We start from the raw sequence: 10,178 nt of genomic DNA, 5'->3' as shown, positions 1-10,178 counted from the left end.
GTATGGTTAGGTATTATGTTCTACCTTGCCCCATTTTATGGACGAGCATGCCTTGGTTTTACTTGTAATTTGATCTATACAAGCTCTATCTCGTCCTTCGCTTTGGACGATCATGCTTTATCTCATCCTTTGCTTAGGAAATCTTGAGATTACATCTCTGCGTCCAGAGAATTTTCTCGTTTTGAGCTTTTCAGCTGTTTTCAAGTTAATATGAACAAAAAGCAATACTTGAATCATGGATTCACACAACATTATGTACATTCCACAAATATTGTTCACAATACAAACATTGTTCATAGACGAGGCATGTTTTAAGAAACTAATGCCTGCCTTAAAAGAAAAACAAACACAAGCCAAACCATAATCTTGTCCTTAACATAATAATAAGACAAATAGATAAACAAAGTCTTTTATGTAGAATAGTTTTTTATGTAGATAGACAGCCTCCAGACTCGTCCAAAGTCATGTTCATCTAAGCTTGCATTTTACTGATAGTACTTCCTCAAGTGTTCCACATTCCAAGGATGCTCTAACTTCCTCCCATCAAGGGCTTCCAAGTAATAGGACCCTTGTCTTTTACAGTTGACGACTCTGTAGGGGCCTTCCCAATTTGGTCCCAACTTCCTATGAGCTGGGTTCTTTGTTGCTAAGGAAACCCTTTTTAGGACGAGGTCTCCTACGCTGAAACGCCTTGGCTTCACCATTGCATCATACTGTCTAGCCATAAGGTTTTTGTACCTCACCATCCTTTGTTCAACGTCCATCCTTACCTCGTCTATGAGATCAAGGTTCAAACGGAGTTGCTCCTCATTGTCTTTGTCTTGATACGCCGCCACTCTATGATTAGTCATATGCACTTCTGCAGGTATGACTGCTTCTGTTCCATAGGCTAGCTTGAAAGGAGTTTCCCCTGTAGGAGTTCTTGCTGTTGTTCTATATGCCTACAGAACACCTAGTAGCTCATCTGGCCATACTCCCTTAGCCCCCTCAAGCCGAGTCTTGATTAATTTTAACAAGGATCGGTTTGCAACTTCTGCTTGGCCGTTAGCTTGTGGGTGGGCTGGTGAGGAGTAGTGATTTTGAATTCCAAAGTGTACGCAAAAATCTCTGAAAAGTGCATTATCAAATTGTCGTCCGTTGTCCGATACCAGCACCCTGGGTACTCCAAATCTGCACACAATGTTCTTCCACACGAAGTTTTTGACGTTCTATTGTGTGATGTTAGCCAAGGATTCCGCTTCTACCCATTTGGTAAAATAATCAATACCAACCACGAGGAATTTCATTTGTCTTACGCCCAGTGGAAATGGACCTAGAATGTCTAGTCCCCATTGTGCAAAAGGCTAGGGGGCCGTCATTGGAGTCAAATACTTTGATGGTTACCTCGGGACGTTGCTAAACCTTTGGCATTGATCGTAGACCTTGACGTAAGCCTTAGCATCAGCTTGCATGCTTGGCCAATAATATCCTGCACGGACGATTTTGTGGACGAGCGACCTGGCTCCTGAGTGATTGCCACATGCTCCTTCATGAATTTTCCTTATTATGTAGTTTGCTTTGTCTGGGGCCAAACAACTGAGATAAGGCTGGGAAAAACCTCTTTTATAAAGAATCTCGTCCATAAGAACGTACCTGGCCGCCCTTACCCTCAACTTTCTCGCTTCATCCTTCTCTTCTGGGAGTCGTCCGTCTTTTAGGTACGACATAATTGGAGTCATCCAATTTGCTCTAACTTCCACTTGTTGTACTTCTGGGATGTCTATACTTGGCATATACTGAATTTCATCAAATTCATCTACGACTTCACTCGTTGAGGCTTCTTTCGCCAAGGCATCAGCTTCCATGTTTTCCTCCCTTGGGATTTGAACGAAGTTAACTTTCTCAAACTTTTTTATAAGGCACATCACTCTGTCTAGATACTTCCTCATTCGCTCTTTTTTGGCTTCAAACATGCCATTCACTTGGCCTATGATTAACTGAGAATCTCCCAAGACGAGGAGTGACTTCGCTTTTACGGACTTGGCCAATTCCATCCCTTTGAGAAGAACTTCATACTCAGCTTCACTATTAGTTGTCTGGTACTACAAACGAACTTTGTGTTTTAACTTGTCCCCCTCTAGAGATTGTAAAACCACACCTACTCCTCCTGCGTACTGTGTAGATGAACCATCCACATAGACGACCCACTTAATATTTTCCTTCTCACCCACCTCGTCACAATTTAAGGTAAACTCTGCAATGAAATCTGCTAGAGCTTGAGCTTTTATGGCATGCCTCGGTTGATACTTTATGTCAAACTCACTGAGCTCGACGGCCCATTGGATCAAATGTCCCGCAGCCTCTAGTTTGTTCATTGCCTTCTTGAGTGGGTGATCTGTCATGAGGTTAATGATGTGAGCCTGAAAATAATGCCTTAGTTTTCTGGAGGCTGTTATCAGTGCAAAAGCCAATTTCTCCATCAATGGATATCGTTCTTCTGCCCCCCTCAGTGCTTTGCTGGTATAGTATACAGGTCTTTGTACCTTGTCTTCTTCCCTCACTAATGCTGAACTCACGACGTGTGGGGTGACTGCCAAATATAAATACAACTCTTCCCCTTGCACGGACGGGCTTAACAAAGGGGCTTTGGTGAGGTATGTCTTCAAATCTTCAAAAGCTTTCTGACACTCGTCGGTCCATTCAAATGCTTTTTTAAGAACCTTAAAAAACGGCAGACATTTATCAGTAGCTTTAGAAACAAACCTGTTGAGGGTAGTGACTCGTCTGGTGAGGGGGACTGGACTTTTTTAACACTACTTGGAGGCTTCATATTCAATATTGCTTGAATTTTGTCAGTGTTTGCTTCAATTCCTCTGTAGGAGACCATAAACCTCAGGAATTTTCCTGATGATACTCCAAAAGCACATTTGCTAGGTTTCAACTTCATGTGATACTGTCTCAGTGTATCAAATGTTTCCTGCAAGTCGTCCAGATGCCTATCTTCGTCCTGAGTTTTCACCAACATATCGTCTATATAGACTTCCATATTCCGCCCGATCTGTGGACGAAACATATGATTGACCAGTCGTTGGTATGTTGCTCCAGCATTTTTCAAACCGAAAGGCATCACTTCATAACAAAATTATCCCTGACTGGTGACAAAGGACGTCTTCTCTTGGTCCGCTTCGTCCATCCTAATCTGATTGTATCCAGAGAAAGCATCGAGAAAAATGAGTAATTTGTGGCCTGCAGTAGAATCTACCAGCTGATCAATGCGTGGTAATGGGTAACTATCCTTGGGACAAGCCTTGTTTAAGTCAGTGAAATCAACGCACATTCTCCACTTGCCATTCGCCTTCTTGACCATGACTACGTTGGCCAACCACTCAGGATAGTATACCTCTCGAATGAACTTCGCCATAATTAGCTTCTGAACTTCCTCCTTAACAGCATTGTCTCTCTCTGGGGTGAACACCCTCTTCTTTTGCTGTACTGGTTTGGAGGAAGGGCATACACTCAGATGATGGGTAATGACACTAGGATCTATACCCGGCATGTCTTCGTGACTCCATGCAAACACATCTCTGTTTCTTTTTAAAAAACAAATGAGATCTTTCTTGATCTTTGCTTCCAAATCTGCTCCAACCCTGGTACACCTCTCAGGGTTATTATCATCTAAAGGAATGTCTTCCAACGCTTCAATAGGTTCTACCATAACTTTCTTTTCTTCGATGCTCATTGTTTGAATTTGCTCGTCCGCGGCCAGCATGGCTAGATAACACTCTCTTGCTGTTAGTTGGTCTCCCTGTACTTGGCCTACCCCATGTTCCGTCGGGAACTTGACTGACAAGTGGTAGGTAGATGTAACTGCCTTCCACCTATGTAGGGTTGGCCTCCCAATTATTGCATTGTAAGAGGATGAACAATCGACCACAAGGAAGTTCACCTCCTTGGTAACTTGCTGCGGATATGCCCCCACTGTCACTGGTAATAAAATGTTGCCCACATGTTGTATCTTCATTCCACCAAAACCCACTAGAGGGGAGCTCGCTTGTCGTAGCCGATCTCGTCCTAACCTCATCTGCTGAAAGGCTGGATAATACAAAATATCAGCCGAGCTTCTGTTATCTATCAACACCCTTCTGGTCTTGTAATCAGCAATAAGGAGGGTGATGACAATAACATCGTCATGGGGATGGTGAATTTTCTCTGCGTCCTCGTCCGTGAAGGTGATCGCCTGCTCATCCGTAGTTCTCTCACTCGGTAATCGTCCAGAGAGTTGAACGTTCTGTACTGCTTTCAAGTATGCTTTCTTCGACTTGGACGACTGTCCTGTAGGACTTCCCCCTAGGATGATTCTTATTTCTCCAAGCGGTGGTCGTGATAACTCCTCTACCTTCGCTTTCAATTTCTCATCCTTGTGGTCTCGTCCAAGGAAATTTCTCAACTTTCCTTACCTGATGAGATTCTCAATTTGCTGCTTCAAATCAAAGCATTCATTCGTATCATGCCCATGATCCCTATGAAAGCGACAATACTTATTCCTGTTGCGCTTGTTGGGATCTCCCTTCATCTTCTCTGGCCACTTCAAAGAAGGCTCGTCTTTGATTTGCATAAGAACTTGCTCAAGTGGCACGTTCAAGGGGGTATACTGTTGATTTCGCGCTGAAGGGCCTGCTTTCTTTTCTCGATCCCTCTTATCTTCCGTCCGTCCCTTCTTAGGACGAGGGCTTTGCTCCGACTGACGCATTGTGTTGGCTTCAACCTTCTCAACTCTCTTCCTCTTCTTGGCTATGATAGCATCCTCTACATTCATGAAGTTCTGGTCTGAATGAACTAGCTCAGCCATAGTTTGAGGTGCCTGTTCATATAGCTTATGGATAAATAAGTCAGAATGAACTCCATTATAAAATGCTGCCAGGAGGAGTTTATCATCCACCTCGTCCACCGCCAAGGCATCCCTGTTGAAACGCGTGATGAAGGACCGCAAACTTTCATTCTCCCCTTGCTCTATGGTTAGCAAGCTAGACGAAGAACGTTTGTGCCTCTGCCCTCCAATGAAATTGTTAACGAACAACTTGCTTAACTCTTCGAAGGGCGTTACTGTATTAGGAGGTATTTTGCTGAACCACACTCGTGCAGGTCCTTTGAGGGTAGTAGGAAAAGCTCTGCACATTATTTCATCTGGAACTCCTTGAAGATGCATAGTAGTTTTGAAGGTGGCAATAGGGTCAAAAGGATTTCGCGTCCCATCATACGAATCTAAAGGAGGCATCTTGAACTTAGGTGGCAAAGGATGAGCATTGATGGACGCCACAAAGGGGGAATCAGTTCTGTGAACTAAGTCTTCCATAGGGTTTGTTTCCCTCATGTTTTCCCTCATCTCGTCCATGACCCTTCTCATTTGATCCATTTCCCTTTCTAAATGAGGTACCCTCCGTGAAACGGTACCTCTTGACTGATTTTCAGTTTCAACATTCCTTTCCTCTTCTTGACTTTGGGCCCGTTCTTCGGCATTCCATTCACGAGGCTGCTTCCTTAACTCAAGTTGTTTAACCAACTCTTGTTTTTGACGGGTTAACTCTGCCATAGCAGCGGCCATGGATTGCATATGTTGGAATGAGGGTGGTTGCATAGTGGGTGCTGACTGATGGTCGCGGTGAGGGTTACTAGATGCATCCCTGCTTTGCTGAGGGCCTGGACTTGTAGCCCTAGATCTTGTCCGAACCATTTCAACCCTTTATTGGAGAAAGAAACTACAGAACTTAATAAACTAAGTTCAAAAGACAACAAATTTCTTACATTTCTTTCCCACAGACGACGCCAACTAATAAGTTCTTAAGGATCAGTGGGCTGAAAAGTCTTCGGATGCTGTTGATCTTGAAGAATGAGTCCTGGAAAACCAAAGAAAATCAGAGAAGACCGGTGGAAGCCGGCCTTTAATCCTCCGATGGTAAAGTTAGTGGATTGAAGTAGAAAAAAGAGCCTTCAAAGGCTTCACTAATTTTTTTATCTAGAATTCCAAAAGAGAGAAAAATATCCCCTTACCTCTATGCCGAAGGGTCTTTATATAGTGTTAGAAATCAGTTATTTCTCCTATCATCGTAGAGTTTGGAGGATTCAGAGAGTAACCTCCATAACTATCATAGGAGTCACCTCATCGAGACCTGTGTTGAGATTAAAACAATATGACTTTTCAACATGACTCTTGGTTGGAAGTGTGTTGAAGTGTAACTCTTGGTGAACCTCACTCGTCCATACTCACTCGTCCATCATTAAGGAAGGACGAGGTTCACTGCTTACTCGTCCTTCATTGGACGAGTGAATGGAGGATGAAAGAGGACGGTTAAGGAAGGACGAGTGTACCAACCATTCGTTCTTCGCTTTGTACATTGCTATGGACGGCCATATGGACGAGTAATTGACTTGGTGTTTTCCTTGCACCATCAATAATAATTTAATTATTCATGTTTATATTCATCATCACATCTATTGGGGTGAAATGCATCGAAAGCAAATCTGCTTTTGCTATTGGAGCTGAAAGCGAATGTCCAGAGTGCCAACAAGATTGTTTATGAACAATATTTTGTGGAAATATTGTTTACTAGTTTTGTCTTCTTGTGTTGGTAGGATATAGTTTACTAGTGTTCGGATACCAATGTGATTATAGTGCTTTGTAATATACATACACACACATACACACATATATATATATATATATATTAGGCGCCATAATTAGAAATGGTCACGCATGAAAAAAAATTGATCAGTCACTTTCTTCTCAGCATCATTCTTTTGTCACCATGCTTTTCCAATATACCTAGAAAAAGCAATTCTTCTATCTACGTATACCTTGCAAATAAGCCATGTCAACTTTAATGCCAAGTGTAACTCGATAATATAAGCGACAAAGACGTGGTCTCATGGAACTGCATGCCGCATCAATGATTACTCTCAACGGGGCCTGCAGTGTATTTTGTCATGGAACTCTTCCAATGTATGAGTAGAGAATGCTTTGCCAAATGCCCATATTTGCCAACATTTTCACTAAAATTTCGAATATGATAGACATCTACCCATGCACTTGCAGTTTAAACTGCGAGTTTTTATGATGATTTTGTAATTTGTTTAGAGCCCACTAAGGTTTGTACTATTAGGGCTTATATTGGAAACTCGCAAGATGTTTGATAAAATGCAAGAGGAATTCAGTTCTTGGGCTAAAACGATTTCTAGGTATGCAATGAGACAAATGACTGAAATACTTTGATACTTTTTGAATTCATGCGTCAGGAAGAGGAGGATGCGAATGAGTTTGTCTTGACAATTGTTTTTAGTGCATTGGCAAGTCATGAACTTGCAAATAATGGTAAGAAAATCCATTGTCTTGCATTTAGAAATGGGCTGTTATAGTTTGTTTATGTTGAAAGCACTCGTCGAAAGATGGGAGGTTAGATGAGGCATTTAAAGCTTTTGAGAGATTCAATGAAAAGGATTCTACTACATGGTCAGCGAGGACTACAGACTATGGATGGTTATGCACAAAAAGGGATTCTCATTAGGCTTTGAAATTGTGTTCACAACTGCATTTTGTTGGGATTAAGCCTAGTGAGTTCACTTTTGTTGCGACATCAATGCTTATTGTGGCGTTTGTGCTATTACATTAGGAAAGCAAGTGCACGGTATTCCTTAAGCAAGCTCCTTTTGATATGTATGTTGGCTTTTTTGCTGATTGCTTATTGCCAAAGAATTGGTTCAAGTATACTTTTTTTTTTGGAAAAAAATGATGCTTTAAAAAGTCATACATTAAACAAAATAAAGTAAAAACTAAACGAAAAAGTTGCTATCAAACGAACAAATGTGGTGACGTATAGTTGATTTGATTATTTACAAGAACTTGATGTTGTTTTGTGTAGATCATTAAGAGAAAAAAAAAACAAAAAACAAAAAAAAAAACTTGAAGTCCCAAATGGAAGTGCTCTCTTCAATCATGTATGCAAAGTCAGGGAGTTTGAAAGATAGGGATATTGTGTTTAGGGGGATGCCCTATGAAGGAGGCCGAATGCAATGAAATATGGCCTTCAAAATGGGTACATCATGACATTTTAAAAGCTGTTTAGGAGCAATTATTGGACATGCAATATTGGGCTTAAATAAGCTCTAGCCCATTTATTTCCTCTTCATGAGATATTGGGCTTTTAACACAAATTTCTTCACTTCCCAGGTTGGGCCATTGTTCCATATTTTCTCTGTTACTTGGGTTTTGAATTTCAAGACCCATAATTACAAGTAAGCTCACAACCATGGACATGCAATATTCGGCTTAAATAAGCTCTAGCCCATTTATTTCCTCTTCATAAGACATTGGGCTTTTGACACAAATTTCTTCACTTCCCGGGTTGGGCCATTGTTCCATATTTTCTCTGTTACTTGGGTTTTGAATTTCAAGGCCCATAATTACAAGTAAGCTAGTAGTACTGCTTACAACGAGTAGAGAAAACTCGCATGGGGCGAAAAGAGGGTAGGTTGAAGGTATTTTGTTATCTTGAGAGAGAGAGAGAGAGAGAGAGAGATTAAACACAATATTTTCCTAGGTTGTATATTAAACGGGTTAAATAGGTCATGTCGTGTCATTCCATTTATTAAACGAAAATGTTAGACTTTAGGGGTTTTGACACAATTATGATTTTGGTTAATTTAGGATTGAGCTATGTATTATAATACTCTTACCTCAAAATGACAAGAACCAATATGTATTAACACAAATAGCTAACACTACAAAAATCCCTGCACGATCCTTTTGTCTCCTCTATTTCATGTGATTTTTACTCTTGTTTTGCCCACTTTTGGTCATGTCTTGCTCACATCATTCGAAATGTGTTATGTGTGTCTATATAAATAAAGTTGTAGGTGTGATAGGGCCAGTAGTATATATCTATATATATGTTGGGTCGGGGGCCCAGTCCGAAGACAGCCAGTAGTCCGAGGACCAGTAAACGCTGTCTTGGGAGTCCACGTTAGTGAATGAAGAGGTAGGGTTTGGTCATAAAAGTCCAAGAAGGTGGCCCGAGGAGTAATGTCTCCTCAGTTGAGTAAAGTAGAGGTTTGAATGCGTGGTCAGCCATCGAGGGTAATGTTTTGGGAGATTCTATTGATAAGAATACATATCATGAAAGCACAGGATAGAGAGAAGCCATGAAATATCTAAGAGAAAGCTACTACCACTGCATTGAATACTCTGTAGCTAACTCTTTTGCCACATTAATGAGAAAATGATACCTAAATAGTAGTTCTCAGTCTTACAGCTACTCCCAAATACTTCAAGAAGGTGTTGATAGGACAGGGATCGATACCAGCGATCTGATCTACACATGGAGGGTGGAGATGAAAGAAAGAAGATAATATAAAATAGAAAGAAGATCTTGAGGGAAAAAGATCGGGAATTAAGAAAAAAACACTATAGGAACAAGAGCTAGACTTGTAACCAAATTCAAAAAAGATATATACAAGAACTGATCTCCTCGGATTACACTGATGACAATTTTCTTTAGATAAAACTAGTCTATTTTTACTTTCTTGTCATCTGGATTCATTATAATTGTTACCCAACTCATTAGAGCATAGTTTTCTAACATACTCTCTACAAATTCATTGTATTGGACTATTTGAGTCTAGATCCTTTTACCTTTTGAACTTAGGAACCAAATTGAGGTCTTACAAAAGCAAAAGGAGAATTTTTATTTTTTATTTTTTATTTTAGATAAGATGGTTAGGGATTATATATTCTCAATGAAAACTTTTATCAACCTAACCATTAAAAAAAAAAATCTTCCAGTCAATCAAATATATTTAATATTTATAATTCAGGTTTATGTTAAATAAAATTGACTTTATTTTTTATTTTTTATCATATGAATCATTTTGGATTGATTACTGGTTAAGAATGTTAACATGAAATTACCTCATTAATTAATCACTTTAAATCATGCCGAATTGCTTTGAAATGAATTCATTTACACCTTAGATTTTGTTGTGACCCCTCCACTCACACAATTGAGATATTGACTATTCGATCATTTCTTCGCCAAAATCCTTATTTAATTTTTAAATTTGTTTTCATCCTAGGGTTTTATGAGGGTATAGAAGCAAGTGTAGAACACAAACCTCGACTCTACACTCTTTTTTTTTTTTTTTTTTCCGTA

At 40.2% G+C, this 10,178-nt stretch overlaps 1 protein-coding gene across 1 annotated transcript; it reads right to left on the bottom strand.

Annotated features, from left to right (window-relative positions):
* Positions 1-485: 485 nt before the first annotated feature.
* Positions 486-3,004, bottom strand: LOC136068206 (uncharacterized). The gene is made up of 4 exons (XM_065775047.1): positions 2,743-3,004; positions 2,142-2,686; positions 1,647-2,081; positions 486-941 (listed from the first exon to the last, which is right to left on the bottom strand). Exons 1-4 carry the CDS (start codon positions 3,002-3,004, stop codon positions 486-488), a joined length of 1,698 nt encoding a protein of 565 aa, XP_065631119.1.
* Positions 3,005-10,178: the final 7,174 nt, after the last annotated feature.

The sequence above is a fragment of the Quercus suber genome, unplaced genomic scaffold (genome assembly GCF_002906115.3).
Source record: "Quercus suber isolate HL8 unplaced genomic scaffold, Cork oak 2.0 scaffold_104, whole genome shotgun sequence".
Taxonomy (NCBI): Eukaryota; Viridiplantae; Streptophyta; class Magnoliopsida; order Fagales; family Fagaceae; genus Quercus; species Quercus suber.
This window is presented reverse-complemented; position numbering and strand designations above follow the sequence as displayed.

Coding starts and splice junctions, on each gene's coding strand:
- LOC136068206 (XM_065775047.1), bottom strand. CDS start 3,004: ATGTTGGTGAAAACTCAGGACGAAGATAGGCATCTGGACGACTTGCAG. Junction 2,082..2,141: donor CTACACAGTACGCAGGAGGA/GTAGGTGTGGTT, acceptor GTTCGTTTGTAG/TACCAGACAACTAATAGTGA. Junction 942..1,646: donor ATGAAGCGAGAAAGTTGAGG/GTAAGGGCGGCC, acceptor GGTGTTCTGTAG/GCATATAGAACAACAGCAAG.